At 39.4% G+C, this 22,588-nt stretch overlaps 1 protein-coding gene and 1 non-coding gene across 3 annotated transcripts in view; one reads left to right on the top strand and one right to left on the bottom strand.

Annotated features, from left to right (window-relative positions):
• The first annotated feature begins 4,270 nt into the window (after positions 1–4,270).
• LOC112130542 (small nucleolar RNA U3) lies at positions 4,271–4,485 on the top strand. The gene has a single exon (XR_002912792.1). It is a non-coding gene; the product is annotated as a small nucleolar RNA U3 (small nucleolar RNA).
• Positions 4,486–9,001: 4,516 nt separating this feature from the next.
• The window catches only part of MAP3K7CL (MAP3K7 C-terminal like), a 53,893-nt gene continuing 40,306 nt past the window's right edge, over positions 9,002–22,588 (bottom strand). For both annotated transcript variants that reach the window (XM_063720799.1, XM_063720800.1), the window contains one exon: positions 9,002–10,164. In XM_063720799.1, coding sequence (XP_063576869.1) covers positions 9,984–10,164 — 181 coding nt within the window. In that variant the 3' untranslated portion in view covers positions 9,002–9,983. The remainder of the gene's footprint in view (positions 10,165–22,588) is intronic.

The following is a 22,588-nucleotide window of genomic DNA, read 5'->3' as shown; positions in this document are numbered from 1 at the left end:
ATGGTTTTCAAATAAAGCAAGGAAAAATGCTATTATTGCTGTCACAATGCATGTTAGCATTAAGTCCCAGGAGAAATCCTAAAGCTGTGAGAACTATTTAACTTTATTTTAATCCAGTGTTTTTTTAACTTCTTTGACTATGAAACAGTGTTTAGGATTTTTTTTGTTTATTTGTTTGTTTGTTTGGAAATACTTAACATTTCAAACATTGGTGTTGAAAGAACAAGGTTTCAGAAATGCTATACCATATTCAAATTCTAATTCTAGTATCTTTAGGGAGAAGGAAGTGCCCTTAGAATTACCATATTTATAAAAATACGGGATGCCCAGTTAAAATTGAATTTCAAATGAACAACAACTCTTTAAGTATAAGTATATCTCACGCAATATTTGGGATATACTAAAAAAAAAAAGGTTATCTAGTTTCTGAAATTCAATTTTAACTGGATGCCTGTCTTTTCCCTGGCAACCCTACTGTCTTAGTCCATTTTGTCTTGCTATAACAGAATACATGAGACTGGGTAATTTACAAAGGAAAGAAGTGTATGTAGTCCACGGTTCTGCAGGGTGAGAAGTTCAAAAGTATGGCCATGGCTTCTGGTAAGGGCGTTCTTCTGTATCATAACATTGCAGGGCAGAGTAGGTCAGAGGGGAAGCAGACAAGTGAGAAGAGAGAGGATCAAACAGGAACAGGAACAGGAACTTTGCTTTATAATAACTCACACTTTAGGGAACTAATCCATTCCCACAAGAACTAATGCAGTCTCACGAGAGGAAGAACTCTCTACCTGGAAAACTGCATTATTCATAAGGCCATGCTCCTGGCCCAAACACCTCCCACTAGGCCCCACCTCTCAACACCACCATATTCGTGATCAAATTTCAACCTGAGTTTTGGTGGGGACAGACAAGCCAAATCCATAGGACCTACCTTTGATCCATTCCTAGGGAAGAACAGTTGCTGGTCCTTCTGATTCAGACTTCCAGACATTTAACGGGGCTTTACCACTAGGCAAGATCCCATGATTAAAATCACAGGCCTGGCCGGGTGAGGTGGCTCACGCCTGTAATCCCAGCACTTTGGGAGGCCAAGGTGGGTGGATCATCTGAGGTCAGGAATTCAAGACCAGCCTGGCCAACATGGTGAAACCCCGTCTCTGCTAGAAAAAAATACAAAAATTAGCCGGGCGTGATGGTGCACGCCTGTAATCCCAGCTACTAGGGAGGCTGAGGCAGGAGAATTGCTTGAACCCAGGAGGCGGAGGTTGCAGTGAGTCAACACTGCGCCATTGCATTCAAGCCTGGGTGACAAAGCAAGACTCCAACTCCACAAAAAAAAACAAAACAAAACAAAAAAAAACACCGACCTGGCCATCCTGCTTTCTTTTCTGAAGCATTTCCATCTCTTTCGTTTGTCAGTGGTCTGTGCCCGACACTTTCCATGTTCCCCTGCAGATCCACTCTCCACCCTTTCACTCTGCTTTGCACCCTGAAAGACTGGCTGTATGATGGACCCCAGCAACCAAGCTCCCTTGTTCTGTCGTTTGTAGTTGGGCTTGGCCAGTGGCAGCCACCAGGAGAGGATGGAAGGACAGAAGGAGAGAGAGATTTTCTGCTAAGCCCTAGGTTGGCTGTAGCCCAGCTCCCTCACCAAAGTGCAAGTTTGTGAGAAATGTCAGTGGTCCTTTGCTTGCCCTTGAAAGTGTAGAGAAGACTTGCCTGAAGTAGCCACCCCAAGGACCTCATCAACCCTTCTTATTTCCCTTAACTCTTCCTCTAACTTTATAATAATCCCTTCATTACTTTCTCTTTTTATCATGCCTTCTTAAGTGTGCTCCTCTTTCCTCCCAAGACCCTGACTAATACAGTGTAAGACTGAGATGCAGGGTAAATGGAGATTCCCTACTTGAACCTTAATCCTGAATCTTAAACTCACTCCTAGTTTTGACAAACAGTCCTACTTGGGGAGTTTTAGCACTTGAGTAATAATAAAGAGGTCACTCATTTTCCATTTCTAGATAGGCTAGTTAAAGATCAACAAAAGCCATTCAGTAGGCTTAATATAAATTATTGTTGTTCCCAGCACTTGTGTTATTTGGGGGTGGGGCTCAGCGTATTTAAGTGATGTCAACACTTCTCTCTCTCCACTTTATAGAAAAGGAGATCATATAACCAAATTCATATTTGCCTGCAGATCACAGTGACTGTATGGTGAACCTTGTGTCTTGTTATCTTTTGTTTTTTGTTTTTTGGGTTTATTTGCCTGGGATCTGAGATCTGCCCAGCACGTTCATACTGTTAATTTCCAGAACCCATAAATCCCTAAGATTTGCTTGGCAAACTAGATGTTGTGAGAATACTTAGGGTGAGATACAATAACAATTTAAATGATAAACAAAAACAAACAGAAAAGAATTCATCCTAACTTACCCAGGACCAATTTCTTGCTGTTTTTTTCCCCAGCTATTTTTAAATAATCAAATCACTGTAGTATCTATGGCATTTTAGAGATTGCAAGGTCTGTGAGTCATATCCTTATTTACAGGAATGATGGGAGAAAGTCAGCTTGTTCAGCATTTACTCCATTTATGAGAAATGTGCAGGCAAATAAGAAGCTGGGGAAACGCTGTTTTGTGTATCATTTCACCTTGTCCTACAATCTCTTTCTCTTTCCCTTTTCAGGACTCAGACCTGGGAGAACAGCCACTGCCCAGACATGTTCAGTGACAGATAAAACAGTATAACATTTTGCAAAGGCAAATTCCTCCTCTTCTGCTGTAGAAAAACTTGGTTTCTTCTTCATACACACTGAGTCCTTCTGCTCATAATGCTGGTCCTAAATGCCTTAATCCAAAAGCAGCCAATAAAAAGTTTTTAAAAGCCCAACTCCTTAGGGAAAAACTTTGTTTTCCAGTTTGTGGGACTCAGGTCATCAGCTCATGGTCATTGTCAGAGCCCCAGTCATCTACATGTGTCAGCACCACCCCTTTTATCTCTCTGTCTTCAGTACTGCCTGAGAAGTACACAAAAAGGACTGAACAGAGACATTTTCAAAGTTTCAGAGAAAAATGAAATGATATGATTTTAACACTGGAACTGAATACTCTCTTACGCATAAATTTTTCCTCTAGGGAGCATTTGTTTGTAATTATGAGAAATTAAGGAATATATTCCCAGTGAATTAAAACGTAGGAAATTAGAACTGGAAGGGTATTCAGGAAATCTAGAAGTTCATGCTATCAGCTTTGTGAGTGATTTCATCTCTCATTTTGTGCATTTCCCTTTCTATGTTCATGTCTGATGTGAGCTGCATTCCCAGCTCAGATTATTCTCATTCTTTAAAAATAAGAGGGGCTGAGCACAGTGGCTCACACCTGTAATCCCAGGACTTTGGGAGGCCGAGGCAGGCGGATCACCTGAGGTCGGGAGTTCGAGACCAGCCTGACCAACATGGAGAAACCCCATCTCTACTAAAAATACAAAAAACTAACCGGGCATGGTGGTGTATGTCTGTAATCCCAGCTACTCAGGAGGCTGAGGCAGGAGAATTGCTTGAACCCGGGAGGGGGAGGTTGCAGTGAGCTGAGAACGCACCAGTGCAATCCAGCCTGGGCAACAGAGCGAGACTCCATCTCAAATTAAAAAAATAATAATAATAAAATAATAATAATAGACCAGGTGTGGTGACTCATGCCTGTAATTCCAGCACTTTGGAAGGATAAGGCAGGAGGATTGCTTGAGCCCAGGCCAACAAGTGAGACCCCCATCTCTACAAAATATTTTAAAAAATAACTGGGCCTCATGGTGCATTCCTGTAATCTGAGCTACTTGGGAAGATAGCTAGAGCCTGGGAGATCGAGGCTGCAGAGAACCGTGATCACACGACTGCACTCCAGCCTGGGTGACAGAGCAAGACCCTGTCTCAATAAATAGACAGATAGATAAATGATAGATAGATAGATAGATAGATAGATAGATAGATAGATAGATAGACAGATAAAAACAGAGAGGTGAAAAATACGGTTTTAAGGGTTCTGTTTAAGAATACTCTGTTCCAACATGGAGTTTGTCAACTCTAAAGTGGTAAAAAACAAGAAGGATTGTAGACATTTTCATAAAAGGCAGGATTATTTGGTGTCACCAAATTCAATATGCTAATGGTCACAGCGGAGGCCGACTCAATCTGCCTTTTATTCTGCCAGGCTATTTGATACTGCTGAGGGCTTACCTATTTTCTGAGGAGAAAAATAGTCATTAAAATGACCTTACAAAGACGACGCTTGAAGGGATCATTTCTATAGCTCACTACCAGATAAGTTTCTCCGAACATGTAGAGCACCAGAAACCACAGGTGGCGGTGCAGCACTCTCTCGGGAGCCTGACGCTGGCTCTGGGTGCTGCTTCACTGCAACTTCCATTTGCCATTGAGAACCGTTCCGCTCTTCCTCTGGGAAAGTAAGAGAGAGAGGATGCAATCTGAGGGGTTTCCCTTCTTGTAATACAAAATAATAGCAACCATCGAGGACATTGCAAGTAAAATGTGTGTAACAACCCCATCTAAAGAACCCTATCATCTTTCTACTATCTGTCTACCTAAATATGTATAGTATAAATAACCCTATATATCACTCTAAACAACTTAAGTTAGGTAACTTAGAAAACTCTTTTTTTTTTGAGACTGAGTCTCACTCTGTCACGCCCAGGCTGGAGTGCAGTGACGTGATCTCGGCTGACTGCAACCTCCACCTCCTGGGTTCAAGTGATTCTCCCATCTCAGTCTCCCAAGTAGCTGGGATTACAAGTGCGCCACCATGCCCGGCTACATTTTTTTTTTTTTTTTTTTTTTTAGTAGAGATGAGGGTTCACCATATTGGCCAGGCTGTTCTCGAACTCCTGACCTCAGGTGATCCGTCCGCCTTGGCCTCATGAAGTGCTGGGATTACAGGTGTGAGCCACTGCACCCAGCCAGAAAACTCTTAAAAAACATGCTATCCTAGCAAAAAACATGTTACCTCTGTAATATGCTTAAAATTCTCCCAATGGCTTCTCTTTGCTTTTAGGCCAACATTCTTAATGTGATCTTCAAGTTCTTGCCCTATTCTACAACCGTACCTTATACTATACTACCTAATACTATATTCTCCCTACCCCTTCATGCTCAGCCATCCTGGCCTTTCTTCAGGTCTTTGAGCATGCCACAGGGCCTTTGCACATGTTTTTACTCTGTCTAGGTTGTCTTCCTCCACCTGCCTTCTTTGCCTCTTTAGTTCTTACTCATCCATTAGATCTTAGCTCAGTAGACACTACATTAAGCAGCCATCCCAGACTCCCTATCTCAGTAAGATTTCATGTTTGCTTGTTTGTTTGAGACAAAGTTTCACTCTTGTTGCCCAGGCTGGAGTGCAATGGCGTGATCTCCACTCACTGCAACCTCTGCCTCCCAGATTCAACCGATTCTCCTGCCTCAGCCTCCCGAGTAGCTGGGATTACAGGTGCCCACCACCATGCCTGGCTAATGTTTGTATATTTAGTAAAGACAGAGTTTCACCATGTTGGCCAGGCTGGTCTTGAACTCCTGACTTCAGGTGATCCACCCGCCTCAGCCTCCCAAAGTGCTGGGATTACAGGCATGAGCCACCGCACCAGGCAAGATTCTGTTTTTAAGGTGCATTCATCAACTACATTTTGTCACTTATCTCATTTATGTGGTTATCTTCATTACCTATTGCTGCAAAACAAATCACCCCAAACTTAGCAGCTTAAAACCAGTATTATTGCCTCAAAGTTCCTGAGAATCGGGAACCAGGGGCAGTTCAGCTGGGTGGTTCTGACTCAGAGACTTTCGTGAGGCTGCACTCAAGATGTCAGCCAGACTGCAGTGTTTGAAGTCTTGCCTGGGGCTGGCAGATCTGCTTCCAAGTTCACTTACGTGGCTGTTGGCCGAAGGTGTCAGTTCCTTACCCTGTGGGCTTCTCCGTGGCAGCTGGCTCACCCCAGGGCAAGTGATCCAAGAGACAGCAGGTGGGAAGGAAGCTCCAATGTCTTTCATGACCTAGACTTAGAAGTCACATGTTGTCACTGCTGCTTGACTCTATTTGTTAAAAACATGTCTTTAAGTCCAACCCACACTAAATGGGAGAGAAATTAGGCTCTACCTCTTATGGAAATTTTTTGATATGTTTTAAAACTACCCCATTTGGGTATTTAGATAAATATCTACCTCCCTTACTAGACTAAGGGTTCCTTGAGAACCCAATAGAACCCTTGTTTCTAGTGTTCACTTTTGTGTCCCTTGTATCTTCCAGAATGCCTGGTAGAGCGTGGACTTTCAATAAATATTGACTATATGAATTAATGAGTGAATGAAACTTTGCACTTGAATCCCAGCTCTGAGGACTTTCTACAAATTATACAATATTAGTTTCTGATTTTGGAGAAAAGGGATAATCACAGCTGTCTCTCAGGTGGTTAAAATAATAGAGCCTATACAAAGCACCTAGTATAGTCTGGCACTGAAGGAGGTCATTAAATGTTCTTTCTCTTCCTCTTCCTTGCCTCAATCACACATGCAATCCATCCCAAGCCCTGTGGAGTCTACTTCCCATTATGTCTTTCCCATCCCTCTTAGTCTGTTACTCTCTTTCAATTGCTGCTGCTCTTAGACTTGCCTTGCACATGCTTTTCTATTAGCCTTCTATCAGTTCCCTGTGCCTCTGTTCTCTGTCTAGTGCAATCCATCCCTAAATGTGCTAGGACCACATCATCTTTGTCATTTTTGCATCTTCTATTGCTGTTGCTCTGCCCTGCACCAGCTAAGTGTATAATAAATTTTTGTTGAATTGAATTTCAGTTCCAGATCTCTTTTATTTAGCTCCTTACTTGCACTGAGTTAATCATACACTCAAACTCAGGTACCAGGATGAGATAGAGAAATATGCCCTGCCCTTACCAAAGGTTGTAAATTTTCTAGCTACATGTAACCACATTCTTTTCATGTCTACACAAAATAAATGGCCCATAAATGACAAATTCTTTAGTAGAGCAATTACAGAATATAATGTGAGTTACATTTTAATTCTATCTCTAAAGCAAGCACCCTCACCCTAATACTATAGTACTAATAACACCATAATACTTCTGTGCTTGTTTTCATGCTCTATAATATTGTCATTATTGCTAATAGCAAGAATATTGCAAATATAATTGAAGATAGAAAATTCTTAAATGGTCTTCATTATATAGATAATATGCAATGGTAAATAAGATTGGTGGAAATTTGTCAAATTAATGAAAAAAAGAGACAGATAATATAAGAAATTCTACCTTCTGACATGAGATTTCTCTGACATGCTACAAAAGTAGATGATATTTTCATGTTCTAATAAACAAAAATCTGCTTACAACACATACACCTAGGGAAATGCTTGCTTTTGAGTCACAAATATATATCTTTTGGAAATAGTAAAAAGTCAAGCTAACACCAGCAAAGATAAGAAAACTATCATTGACTCTTTAATGTAATAATAGTTGTGTTCAAATACTTTTACTTTGTTAAATTATTTTCATTCTGGTAAAGCAAAGAGATTTTGGAACCGTATTTCCCAGCTTCCCATTTACTAGAAGGGACTGTGACTGCTTGAATTCTGTAAATATATGCAACTGTCTTCAGATGAGCAGTGTCCAAAAACTAATCTTTATATTTAAAGATGAGTAACTTACCTTTCTTCCTCTCATTCTGCTAACTTTGTATTTGTATTAACTTAGTGAACAATTCCTCCCTTATACTGGTGTTTATTAGCCTTATACTAAAAAGAGGAGGTGGGTTACTGAAACAGAAGGTTCTCCCAGAACAGTAGAGAATTTCACCTTTGGTCAAATGTTAAAGCAGCTTAAGGGTGAATAGGCTCACATAACATGAAAACTTTGAGGTCTATCAAAAAGCTTCATTTCACAAATGAGGAAATTGAAGATCAACATGCATAAGGGCCTCCCAGCTCTGCATCACGTGGCAAAAAACCTGTGGCCCCGCACCATGCCTCCCTTCACATTTGCCCAAACTGTCCAGAGACTTGTCTATCCCAGGGCACATCAATCTCAGTGCTATTGTCACACTGAGGTGGACAACTCTTTGTTGCAGGTGCTGTTCTGGGCAGGATGGTTACAGTATCCTGGACTCAGTCCTCTAGATACAAGTAGGACCCCCTCATGCTAGCTGTGGCAACAAAAACTATTTCCAGACATTGTCAAAGGTCCCCTGGGGGCAAAATCACCCCCGTTTGAAAACCACTCATTTATCTGAGGTCATCTTGTTTTAATGAATTATTCCTTTTTTCTGTTTTTGGGGCAAATATCTAAAGATACAAATGCATCACATTCAATATTGAAGTTCTGAGTTGTTCATATGTGAAATCACAGTCTTCCTAAGAAATGGGACTTCAGGCCAGGTGTGGTGGCTCATGCCTGGAGTCCCAGCACTTTGGGAGGCCGAGGTGGGCAGATCACCCAAGGTCAGGAGTTCCAGACCAGCCTGGCCAACATGGTGAAATCCCATCTCTACTAAAAATACAAAAATTAGCCAGGTGTGGTGATGGGCACCCGTAATCCCAGCTAATTGGGAGGCTGAGGCAGGAGAATCGCTTGAACTCGGGAGGCAGAAGTTGCAGTGTGCTGAGATCTTGCCACTGCACTCCAGCCTGGGTGACGGAGCAAGGCTCTGTCAAGAAAGAAAGAAGAGAAAGAAAGAAAGAAAAGAAAGAGAAAGAAAGAAAGAAAGAAGAGAGAGAGGAAGGAAGGAAGGAAGGAAAGAAAGAAAGAAGAAAAGAAAGGAAGAAAGGAAAGAAAGAAGGAAAGAAGGAAAGAAAGAAAGAAAAAGAAAGAAAGGGGACTTCACTTCTTTTTTTTTGGCACACACAAATACAGCTAAGAACCAGTTTCGGACCAGGGCTAGGTCATCCCAACGTCTAGCACAAAGGAGGTTAAGAAAGGAGCAAACTGGAAACTATCAGTTTTGATCCATGTTTAATGAAAAAGAAGTTACATGAATAGAAATGGACATATAACAAAGAGTTCAATTTGAGAAAATGTGGTGATAGGTAGAACAAGGAGAAATTGTTTCAATTCTGAATTTACTCATATTCCTGTTAGCTGTTACTGATCTAAAACATCTCCTTAAATCCAAAACAAAACAATAGTTACAAGTTCACTGATGTTTTCATGGGCACTCACCCAAGTAATGTCCAAACAATATTTTTCCATGTGCCCCCTCCCCCAGAACACACACAGGCAAAGGCAGAGATGTTTACTGTGAGGTCACATGGCATGAAGCAAATGCAGCCTTATCTGTTTATTATTACAAGAGCCAGTTAGCATTGGCAAATGTGCTTTGGTTACAAACATGGTTTCTGCTAATAATTTCATGAAGAAGCTTTTAGGATGTGTGACCATTTATTCTTAGTATAATCAATCATTGAAGGATAAAAATCAGAGTATAAAAGTTTATACTCTGGCGAATATAAATACAGGCAGAGAAGTTTCTGACAGTTTAAATTTGAGCATATTTGAAATATTAAAGGCATGAAATTTAAAAATACACATACGTGAAACTACGGTGAACATGTTATGGGTTTGTCGCATGGTTTAACTCTGCTCAGCCCACAATTCTTAGCTGGGTCAGTCAATAGTCTATTTTTATCATTTTCTACCCTGTTGTACAGCATGATAAAAAAGAAAAAAACATATATCTTTGGAAAAGAATTCTGATCTCCAAAAACATATACTAGTAATAGTTTCACGTTAATGATCTCATTTAAAATATCCCTTCTCTCAAGCTAGAAGCTGGCAAGCAGTAAACTCATTATAGACAGTTGTCATGTGGGTAATACAGAGAAGCAATAGATCTGACTCACTATTCGTTTAAAATAAAAATATTTTGGCCAGCACAGGGCAGTCATCAACCTCGTATGCTCACACTGAAAAATTTAAAGTTAGGACGAGCCCTGCCTCTTCTGATACTGTATTCGAAGTTTCTCCAGTTGTTCCACACATTGAGACTGGGCCAACCTCAACGTCCGATTCTCCTCCGTCAGAGCCTCGAATTCCCGAACCAGCTCAGCAGCATCCACCTTCTCCTTTTCTGCCTGATCTAACTTGGCAATTAGCTCCTTCCTGAAGATTCGGGGTAAAGGGCAGGAAGAAGCACAGAATTCAATGCAAGCAAATTAAATTATTCAGTAATAGCACGATGGAAATAGAATGATTCATTCTGCTGTTCTGAATTTTTTCCCATCTCTACTTGCCTCCAATGACTTTTATTTGTCCAGCTTTGGAAATTTTGTATCCCTTTATTCTAGCACCTCTACCAGACACTTCCAAAATACTAACCACACACCAAAAGTCCCATAGGTTCTTTAGTAGTCAAAAACATGATCATTTTAAAAATACAAAAAAATGTAAAAATAATTTAGAAAAAAATCTGTGTAGAATTTTTCATAATTTAAGATGCTGCCTATTGTCTTGTAGGGAGGACAACTATAGTTTTCTCTTGGCTGAGTCTTTGTCCCCCAAATTCAGTTGTTATCTTCCTTTGTTTCCTATATCTGAGTTGAACAAATCTCCAATAGACTTCTTTGAACTACAGAATCCCAACTCTGTCCTTGTAGATAGTACCTCCTCTGTCTTTCCCTAATCCTTACATATGTATTGCAGCCCAAATTAACAAAACAATGTGTCCACATTTGATGCTGGCCTGACTCCAGAATTGAGGAAGCAGGCTGAAGGTACTGTAGGAAAATTGTAATGACAACATTTTAAAGAAACTCAGTTCTTAGTTAATATTTGTAAATAATTCATTGATTTAAATATACATTATAAGGAGCTAAAGGCTGGGCACAGTGGTTCATGTCTGTAATCCCAGCACTTTGGGATACCTAGGCAAATGGATCACTTGAGTCCAGGAGTTTGAGACCATCCTTGGCAACATAGCAAGACACCATCTCTACAAAAAATTGGGAAATTAGCTGGGTATGATGGCTGACAACTGCAGTTCCAGCTACTCGGGAGGCTGTGGCAGGAGGATCACTTGAGCCTGGCAGGTTGAGGCTGCAGTGAGCTATGATTGTGCCACTGCACTCCAGCCTGGGCAAAAGAGTGAGATCCTGTCTCAAAAAAGGAAATAAAGTAATGAGCTAAAGATCTTCAGTCCATGTGTAGATTTAATAAACACGACAACCCAAAGGATACCAGGTCTGTCTCTGTCATGGAGGTCAGGTAATCCTAACCTAGACAAAATCTAACTGAATTCTCCTTTGCCTTACATTTCTTCCTCCTCTGTAGGGCAAAAAACAGTTGGTAAATGTCCTTCAGATACATAGTTTTCTAGATGAGTTTTCCAAACGGAAGGCTTTGTACTGCTGGTGTTAGCATTAGATGACTGTAGGTTGTACTGAAAGCTTCATTAGACTTTTGAATTAAATTAAATAAATGTGTATTTTTAAAGATAAACCAACACATCTAACCCATGATTTCAAAGATCTTGTGCCCTAAAAGGAGGCTAATTAAAAGAAGATCTACGTAAAGATGACTTACAAAAAAAGTTTGAGTCAATAATAATGTAGATGTGGAAATATCTGGAAGTTACTTCATGATCATTCACAGAAGTTGTACCCAAATGACCAAAGCTTAGGACACACTGCCACCAGTCTCAGTTCCAAGCCTTCTCCTCCTAGGTTCCCCCTACCCTGAAAAGCTTCTGAGGTTTTACAGTTGTGTTCCTAGGAAACAGTTTTGAACCCTTGTTTTAAAGTAGTAATAACATTGCTTTAGCATAAAATACGTGCAAATACTATCTTCCTTACATTCTTTCATCACTACAGTTGGCCACATTTCTAAAAGCCTCTCCTCTTCCTTCTTCCACTGATCAGATACTGATCTGACACTACATAATATGAAAAGAAGAAAGGAAAATACATATATTCCTGAAAAGCAATAATATTCAAGTTTATATTGGAAATAAGCCTGTGGCCACTGGGAACAAGGGGCGGGGGGAGGGGGGGTTGTTCATCAAAACACAACCTGTAATGTTTCAATAATCCAGAGCTAGAAAACAGCCTGACCATCTCATTCAATTAGGTCTCCAAACACGTATTATTATATAATACTATTGGTTAAAAAAAATTGAACACAAACCCAAACTACTTCTACATATGTCTGCATATTCATTCATAAATTATATATCTGCCAATATATTACATACATTATAAAGCATACCCAAATATGGATATGTAACAGGATAAGACCGGATGCTAAACCCAGGGGGTGAAAGTCTGATAAGGAACAAAATATTTACGTAACCTCAGTGTCTCCTACAAATTACTTAATTGAAAAGGGAAATGTGTGATGAAAACTGGAAGGCCACTTTCACCAAATGACCAAAGTTGACACTGCTAGTCATGAGATAAATAGACATCACATGCACTGTGAAACACACATCATTTCTGTGGTATTCCTGCCAAAAATGTACAATCTATATCTAATCATACAGACAAAATCAAATTCAGGGAAATTCTACAAAATTGTTAACCTGTATCTTTAAAAATGTTAAGAACTCCTCCATATTTAAAGAAACCAAAAAAAAAAAAAAAAAAAAAAATGACAACACAGGCAATGTGCTCTTCTGAACTGAAAAAAAAATAGTTTTGAAGAACATTATTGGGAAATTGATGCAATTTGAATATGGCCTGTGAATTAAATAATAATACTGTATCAATGCTAAATTTCTTGATTTTAATTATTATACCATGGTTAAATGAGAGAACGTTATTGTTTTAGAATATACTTACTGAAGTGTTTAGGGCAATGTGGAGCATGATGGTATGTGTATGTATATACACACATATATGCATATGTATACATACATGTATTTACACACATATATACATACACATATGTATATATGTATGTGTGTGTGTATGAGAGAAAGAAAACCCCAGTACTGTTGTGGGAGGAAGAATAAGGCACAACTGGGGAAAGTTTAGTAACTGATGAATCCAGTAAAGGATATATGGGAGTGTTTTTTTTTTTTTTTTGAGATGGAGTCTCACTCTGTCACCCAGACTGGAGTGCGGTGGTGTGATCTTGGCTCACTGCAACCTCTGCCTCCTGGGATCAAGCGATTCTCCTGCCTCAGCCTCCCGAGTAGCTGGGACTACAGGTATGTGCCGCCACACTTGGCTAATTTTTGTATTTTTAGTAGAGATGGGGTTTCACCATGTTGGCTAAGCTAGTTCTGACCTCAGGTGATCCTCCCACCTCGGCCTCCCAAAGTGCTGGGATTACAGGTGTGAACCACCGTGCCCAGCTGGGAGTTCTCTATACTACTTTTGCAATTTTTCTCTAAATTTGAAACTATCAAAATGCAGTTATCCTGAAAAAAAGACAAGGAGTAAATAAGGATAAAAGTTCTAGTATTTTCTTCCTGCACCCAATGGCCTGCCTTGGATACCCACTTTGGTGTCCACTGAGCAAAACCAGACATTAGAAAGTGTCCAAAACTGGAAGATAATGTACATCACTGATATGCATATAAACAAAGTTCCTTTGGGCTCTTACTGATTTTTGGATCTTCCGTGCTGTTTAGAATAGAATAGGCTCACAATAAATACTTACTGAATAAATAATTGAAGAAAAAGGTAGCTCAGAGATACAGTAATTTATGTTTTAAAAATGAGGAAATAGAAACTGAAAGTGCTCCATTTAAAGGAAAAAGTCACACAGCTAATAAGAAAGAGCCAGAAATCAAGCCTATCTTCTGATTAAATGTTTAGAGTTTTGTGTCCCTAAGCATAGCTTAGGTAGTAAATGTCAATAATTAAATATCGATTAGTAAAATTCCTCATGTAATTATTTTTAAACATTAATGAGTAAAATCTATATAAATTAAAAAAAAAAAAAAAGAGAGACCAGGCACAGAGGCTCACACCTGTAATCCCAGCACTTTGAGAGGCCAAGGCAGGCAGATCACTTAAGGTCAGGAGTTTGGGACCAGCCTGGCCAACATGGTGAAACCCTGTATCTACTCAAAATACAAAAATTAGCGAGGCATGGTGGTGTGTGCCTATAATCCCAGGTACTCAGGAGGCTGAGGCAGAAGAATCGCTGGAACCTGGGAGGCGGAGCTGCAGTGAGCCGAGATCACATCACTGCACTCCTGCCTGGGTAACACAGTGAGACTCCATCTCAAAAAAAAAAAGAAAAAAAAAGAGAGAGAGAGAGAGACATGCTTTAAATCCCCTACGCATCAAACAGATCATCTATTCCTGTTCTATTTTTCTCTTCAAATTACTTGTGTCATATAAACAATTTAGGTGGACTTTGCTTTCAAATTACAGTCTGGGAGGTGGTGCTAATGGGGATAACAATGGCTATTTCCCTGGCTCCATATCTAACCTCATGTAAAACTCCTGAAGCTATCTGTCATTAATTTTGATTGTCAGAGATAAAAAAATCACAAAATCATAGATTTTTACAATTTGAAAGAATAGTCTAAATTGTCTAGTCTGATCTTCTTGCATTGGAGAAAGTCAATAATAATTTCTTCTTTACTGGAACCCAGAAGACTCAGTGGATATGTTTCTAAATTAGTGTCATGTATTTGATAAGTAATTATACAGACATCCAATGAAAACTGTCAAAATGTCTATTGTTTCCTGTCCAGGACCTATTTATATAGACATATTTATGCTCATCCATTATCTAGTCATAATTAAACCTTGGCACATCAAGCTACAAAAACAATCTTATAGATAGATGATCTGAAGAACAAATCAATATTTATTATAGGCTAGAATGTGGTTCTGCCTTTGATTTATCGGTTCTATTTGTATCATTTCCTTCAATGTAATGTAATATGGGGGTAGAAGACCACAGTTAGAGAGATCTTATTTCTGCAGTCACGAATCTGTAACATAGCTTTCCACATGATGCCGTTCAATAGCCTAAAAGGTCATAACTTTGGAGTCCACCATAGCTCATCTGTTGTCCCCATCCTAAGCCACATGCCTGGAAAGATTTTTAGTTACTAAAACAAACAGGGGAAGGGAAAATCCAAGTGAATTGGTTAAGAAAACTTTCAAACTTTATGGAAATTAATTCCAAAATTAAGGAGATTCTTTACATTGCAGGAGTTTGAGAATGGATTCATCACTGGAATAAATATTTCTCTGTGCTGAGGAGACCACTACAAGGGATCATGGCCCTTTCAAAGTTAACTAAGGACTTTTATTTGGGAAAGGCAAAATTCTAGACAGTTTGGCCCCAGTGAGCTAAAGAATTTGGGGAAATAATATAATAAAATACCTTTATCACAGGGAGAATTTTACTTTTAAATAGGGATTTAGACTGTATTGTTGGTAGATCTTGAGAGACTTATGTCCAAGTAAAAGCATTCATACACAGGAGAGGAGTCAATGCCTCAAGATGACAGAAAGGATATCAAAGTCTACCTTCATTTTATCCAGGTGGAGGAATAATAAATGATATTGAACTGAGATTTCCAATGCTCAGTCTAGACTATGTTGTTGAAGCTGTACAAATGCTTAATGCATGAACAAATGTACTAATATCTATTGGGAAGCAAAGGGCAACCCTGCACCTGTGCAGGAGGAAGTCAGACTTGCTCCAAAGCAGGATTTCTCATCCTTGATACAACTGACATTGTGGGCCAGGCAATTCTTTGTCGTTGGGCACTGTCTATACATTGGCGTTGTAGGAAGTCTAGCAGCAACCTTGGCCTCACTCACTAGATGTCAATAGCAAACCCACACTCACCAACCAAAAATGTCTCTTAAGTATTGCCTCTTAAGGCAATGTAATTGCCTTAAGTAAATGTCTCTTAAGTATGTAGGGTGGGGCAGGTGTGGAGAATTTCCCGGTTAAGAACCATGACCTAAAGGAAGTGGAGATTCCCACTATCAATCAACCTGACAAGAGTTAATCCTGGGACAGGAAGAAAGTGAACGGCAAAAGGTTTCTTCACTCTGCTTCCCCAGAGATTGGATTGGAGCCTCTTTCCTCAGCAAGGGAAATCTACTTAAAAGAGCTCTCACTGAGAAGAGTAAATATACTGTCCCTTTTAACCCACTTAACGCCTGAGGTTGCAATTTTTTGAACTTGAAAAATCAGACCTTGGCAATGACCTTGAGCAGTAGGATATAAATAACTCCCACATTTAGTGTTCCAATAATGGAACACTAGGCATAAATTTAATATAGTTTTGGGCAGACAATTAGGTGTAGAAATACCTGGGAATGAAATTCCCATTAAATGACTGGGCTGCACGTAATTATGTGGTGTAAAATACCCAAATCATTGTGATTGGGGCATTAACAGCTTAATCTCACAGCCTGATGGCATCTGCGATATTGAAATTTCACAAAAAACTAAATACTAAAATGAAAGAATACCTTTGGTTACATCTCTGTCTCCATAAACAAAGTAAAGAACTGAGGCAGGCCTTTGCTCTTCTACTCATTTGCTCAGCAAGTATTTATTGAAAGTCTGTTACAAGTCAGGCACCGTCTTCTATTCTTGCTAGCCAAGTCAGTCTTGGGAAGCGCATCTCCATAGCTGGAAAATGAACTCAAATCTCATATCTTACCCGGAAGGCATCTTACTCATATCAGACATCATAGGAAAGAGAAGATAGAACTTTTCCCCACATTACTATATATCCTGCAAACACTTGTGGAGAAATATCTCCATTTACTGTGTATTTATGTTAACGAAAATGTAATTTCTGGAGGCTGAGTAAATATTTAAGAAAAATATCTTAGGTATATAAAAGTGAGGTTTGGTTTTCAGTGTTACCTTGCTGTGGAATCCTTTTTCAAAGAAAGTCATACCCTGAAGGGATGCAAATAAAATGGATAAAATTGGTCCTTCTCTGCCTGGCGCGGTGGCTCACACCTGTAATCCCAGCACTTTGGGAGGCCGAGGCGGGTGGATCATGAGGTCAGGAGATCGAGACCATCCTGGCTAATATGGTGAAACCCCGTCTCTACTAAAAATACAAAAAATTAGCTGGGCGTGGTGGCAGGCGCCTATAGTCCCAGCTACACAGGAAGCTGAGGCAGGAGAATGGCGTGAACCGGGGAGGTGGAGCTTGCAGTGAGCCCAGCCTAGGTGACAGAGCAAGACTCCGTCTCAAAAAAAAAAAATTGGTCCTTCTCTGGTTGATCTTGGTATAGTCCCCTGCCTGACACCCTCTCCCTCCCGAATCTGTGAGAGACTCCTCAGAACACAGTTTAAAAGCCTCTGCCTTTGGGAATATCCTAAAGAAATAAACACTTCTGGTTAAACATAGAAAAAAAAATTAAAATCTCCTGTTATTAGAAATCTCAGAATAAATGATGACTAAAAACAAATCAAAATTGCACTAATTTTAATTTATGCCTTTGCAAATTACATATGCACCCTTTTGCCCCATCCTGATATATTCCCCTAGATGAGATGTTACTCCCCTAATCATCATTTTATACATTTTAAAAAGACATGAGAATATAAGTCTCACATTGATTTTGATAGCCTCATATGAAAACCCTTTTCTGATGTTTTGCCTGAACACACTAAAATTATGTAACATTTTTCACCTCAGAAACAAAAAGACAACCAAATTTAAAAATGGGCAAAAGATCTTTGAGATATTTCTCCAAGAAGACATAGAAATGGCCAATGAAGCACAGGAGAACCTGTGTAATGTCATTAGCCATCAGAGAACTGTAAATCAAAACCACAATGACACATTGTTTCACACCCACTAGAGATGGCTAGAATCTAAAAGGTACAGGAAGTGTTGGCAAAGATGTGGAAAAATTGGAACCTTGATATACTGCTGGCAAGAATATAAAATGTCAACCCCTTTGAAAACAATCTGGCAGTTCCTCAAAAGGTTACACATTGAGTTATAATATGAGCCAACAATTCTACTGCTAGGAACCTACTCAAGAGAATTGAAAACACATGTCTACCTCAAAAATTGTACACAAATGTTTATAGCAGCATTATTCACAATAGCCAAGAACTGCAAACAACCCATTAAATGTCCATTAGCCTATGAAAGGATAAAATATTGTATATTCATACAATGGAATATTATTCAGCAATAAAAAGAATGAAGTACTGATGCATGATACAAAGTGGGTGAATCTTAAAAACATTATAGTAAGTGAAAAAAGCCAATCACAAAAGATTACATATTATATGATTCCATTTGTATGAAATGTCCAGAATAAGCAAATCCATAGAGACAGAAAGTAGATTATTGGTTGCCAAAGTCCAGAAGTCAAGGGTCAGTGGGGCGTAACTGCCAAAGGGTGCCAGATTTATTTCTGGGGAGAAGGAAATGTTGTAAAGTTGGTGATGGTTGCACGATTCTGTGAATATACTGAAAACCACCGAATTGTAATAGCCAGGATATAGGATCAGCCTAAGTGTCCAAGTGTTTACCAGTAGAATAACAGATTTTTAATGTGATATATCCACACAATGGAATATTATTCAGCCATTTTAAAAAATGAAATCCTGTCATTTGCAACAACATGGATGAACCTGGAGGACACGATGCTAAATGAAATAAGCCAGGAACAAGGACAAAGACCACATGATCTCACTCCTATGTGGAATCTAAAAAAGTTGATCTCACTGATGTAGAGAGTAGAATAGTGATTACCAGAGGCTGGGGAGGGTGGTAGGGAGAGGGGTATGGGGAGGGGTTATTCAATGGGTAGTTATAGTTAGACAGGAGGAATAACTTCTGGTGTTCTCCTGCACAGTAGGGTGACTGTAGTTAACAATGATGTACACTTCAAAATAGCTAAAAGAGAGGATTTTGAATGTTCTCACCACAAAGAAATGACAAATGTTTGAGGTGATGAATATGCTAATTACACTGATTTGATCATTACACAATGTGTCCATGTATGAAAACATTACACTAGACCCCATAACTAAGTACAATTACTACATGTCAATTAAAAACAAAATAAAACTGTCCAGGCACATAGCTCACACCTGTAATCCCAGCACTTTAGGAGGCCGATCACTTGAGGCCAGGAGTTTGAGACCAGCCTGGCCAACATGGTGAAACCCTGACTCTACTAAAAATATAAAAATTAGCCCAGAGTGGTGGCACACACCTGTAATCCCAGCTACTTGGGGGGCTGAGGTGGGAGGATCACTTGAACCCGGGAGGCAGAGGTCACAGTGAGCCAAGATCATACCACTGCACTCCAGCCCAGGCGACTGAGCAAGACTCTGTCTCAGAAAAATAACATAACATAACATAACATAACATAACAAAATAAAATAAAATTGTTTATTAAAAAATATATAACATGAGGATGCAAAGACATAAGGATAATACAATGGACTTTGGGGACTCAGGAAAGGGTGGGAGAGGGGTGAGGAATAAAAGAATACACATTGTGTACAGTATACCCTGCTTGGGTGACAGGTGTACCAAAATCTCAGAAATCATCACTAAAGAACTTATTCATGTAACCAAACACCACCCGTGCCCCAAAAACATATTGAAATTAAAAAATTAAAAAATTAAAATGAATAAATAAAACAGTCTTCAATCTGACTTTTCTGAGTCTGTCTATTTTTCTGACATTTAGGTTAATCTTCTAAACACCAAAGTACCCAATACAATATTTCATACCAAAAAAATAAATAAGTGGTTTCTCTACTGGACAAGATAAAATGCTTTATCTGGAACAAAGCAAACTTTACAGTTGATTGTAGTTTAATAATATAATTTTAAAAATTTCTGTCAAACAATTTGGTAATAGATTTCATTTTTTTATTTTTTTTTCTAAATTTGGTGATAGATTTCAAAAGCCATAAGATGTCTATATCTCACTTCAATGACTTTCATAGTACATACACAAAAAGCTAGGTATGTTGTAGAAAAATGCTTATAATATTTACAGAAAAAATTATGTTATACATTCCATGTTACTGTATATGCAATTATATTAAATGTCTATTCACATGCAAAAGGCCTAGAAATAATTAGATAAAAATGATAGCAGGAGTTCTTTAAAGATATCAGAATTCTTGGTAATTTTTCAAAGCTTTCAAGAAAGTCCTTCCCACCTTTTTCACACTGAGAAGAAAAATAAATCAGTAAAAATACAACAAACCTCTCATACATCATTGGTCATAAGCCAGAAGTGATTCTTTAAATTGGATTCAGCCAATGCTGAGTTTATAATTCTAGAAAATGTTTAACTCTCTTTCTCCATCCAACAGATATGATTTAAAATAACAGTTTCAGCATCTTCTCATCACACCTCTTCAAATTCTCCCAAACTTGATCCAGGGAGACCTCCTCTGGAGATGAGAGAGAAGTTCAGTTTGGAGTTCAAACCTTAAGCAGTGTCTGAACGACTCCAATAAAGAAAAACTCTCTTTTAAAATACCTTAGCGTCTTTCTTTGCATCTAGCTTATGCCAGCCAAGCTAGAGGCAACATAATCAGCTACACTTTATGAAATAATGAGAAAGAAATTCTCAACAGAATCATCAAAAAATGGAGAGCTAACTACTTGGGTCAAATTCATTTGGCCCAATATATCTTGCTTGAAAATAAAGACTGTTTAGGAAAAGATATGTTGCAAAATGAATTTCCACTTCAGTAAAGTCTTAATGAAAATAACGAATATTAATAATCTTTGGAAAACCAACTCATGTATTTATAAATATAAGATATTACCATATTTCCCAATTTAACAATACATCCTAGCAGTTCTTTTTTTTTTTTTGAAATGGAGTCTCGCACTGTCACCCGGGCTGGAGTGCAACGGTGTGATCTAGGCTCACTGCAACCTCCACCTCCCAAGTTCGAGCAATTTTCCTCCTAGCAGTCCTTTATTGCTGATATTGACTGTGTAATACCAGCACTTTGGGCGGCTGAGGTGGAAAGATTGCTGTAGGTCAGGAGTTTGAGACCAGCCTGGGCAACATAGCAAGATGCCATGTCTTTAAAAAAATTTTTTTAATTAACTGGGCATGCTGGCATGCACTTGTGGTCCCAGCTATTCAAGAGGCTGAGGTGGGAGAGTTGCTTGAGCTCAGGAGGTTGAGGCTGCAGTGAGCTATGATTGCACCACTGCACTCCAGCCTGGGTGACAGGGCAAGACTTTGTCTCAAAAAAAAAAAAAAAGGAAGAAAGGGGCCTGTTAGGCCAACAGCTTGGTGTAAACAGGGGCTCAGTGACTGGAGGACCCATCTCCTGCCCCGGGAGAAGTGAGGAGGCCAATGCAGCTGAAGTTGAGAGATGAGATTGGAAGTTCTACAGAGGTTCCAAGGCATCCCCAGGTAGGTCTTGAAATCTATGCCAAGAACTGACTGTCATTTTCTAGCAACAAGAAACCCTAGGCAGGGAAACTAGTTACAATATTGCATCAACCAAGATCTCAAGTAATAAGTCCCAAGCCCAAATGGTAGAAGTGAGAATGAAGAAAAAGGAACTTGAGACTTTATGAAAAAGAAAAAATATATATAATGAAAGAATTTGGCCTTGGCCCTACATCTAGCCAATTATTTAGGGAGAAACTTCAAGTACTTTGGGGAAGGAAACAAGATGAGTTCTGCAGAAACACACACAGGCATATAAGTTATTAAGGAGGGGGTCCGGCCCACTTGCGTGTGGTCTCGAAGGTCGTATAAAATACCTCCACTAGCCTGCTAGCCATGTTATTTCTAGAAGTTGACTTTTCCTTTTTTTATTTTTATTTTTTATTTTTTTGAGACAGAGTCTCACTCCGTCACCCAGGCTGGAATGCAGTGGCGTGATCTTGGCTCACTGCAATCTCCGCCTACTGGGTTCAAGCAATTCTCGTGACTCAGCCTCCTGAGTAGCTGGGATAACAGGCACGTGATATCTACCACTCCCGACTAATTTTTTTGTATTTTTAGTAGAGACAGGGTTTTGCCATGTTGGCCAGGCTAGTCTCGAACTCCTGACCTCAGGTGATCCGCCTGCCTTTCCTCCCAAAGTGCTGGGATTACAGGCGTGAGCCTCTGCGCCTGGCCCCTTTTTTCATTTTAATATTGTTGTAGTGGTACCCAGAGTTATCATTGCTTTCAATGTGAACAGTAAGGATATATTTCAAACATTAGATAAGAGTCACTCTCATGTCATTATCCTACCATATCTTTTTTTTTTTTTTTTTGAGACAGAGTTTTGCTCTTGTTGCCCAGGCTGAGCACAATGGCACAATCTCAGCTCCCTGTAACCTCCACCTCCTGGGATCAAGCAATTCTCCTGCCTCAGCCTCCCGCTGGGATTACATGCGTCCGACACCACACTGGGCTAATTTTTGTATTTTTTAGTAGAGACAGGGTTTTGCCATGTTGGCCAGGCTGGTCTCGAACTCCTGACCTCAGGTGATCTGCCTGCCTCGGCCTCCCAAAGTGCTGGGATTACAGGTGTGAGACACCGCGTCTGGCCCCTACCATATTTTTTTTAATGCAACATAAAAAAAACTTATAGAACATGTAATTTAGGGGATGAGTATTGCATTTCCAAA

This window comes from Pongo abelii, chromosome 22 (assembly GCF_028885655.2).
Source record: "Pongo abelii isolate AG06213 chromosome 22, NHGRI_mPonAbe1-v2.0_pri, whole genome shotgun sequence".
NCBI classification, from domain to species: domain Eukaryota; kingdom Metazoa; phylum Chordata; class Mammalia; order Primates; family Hominidae; genus Pongo; species Pongo abelii.
This window is presented reverse-complemented; position numbering and strand designations above follow the sequence as displayed.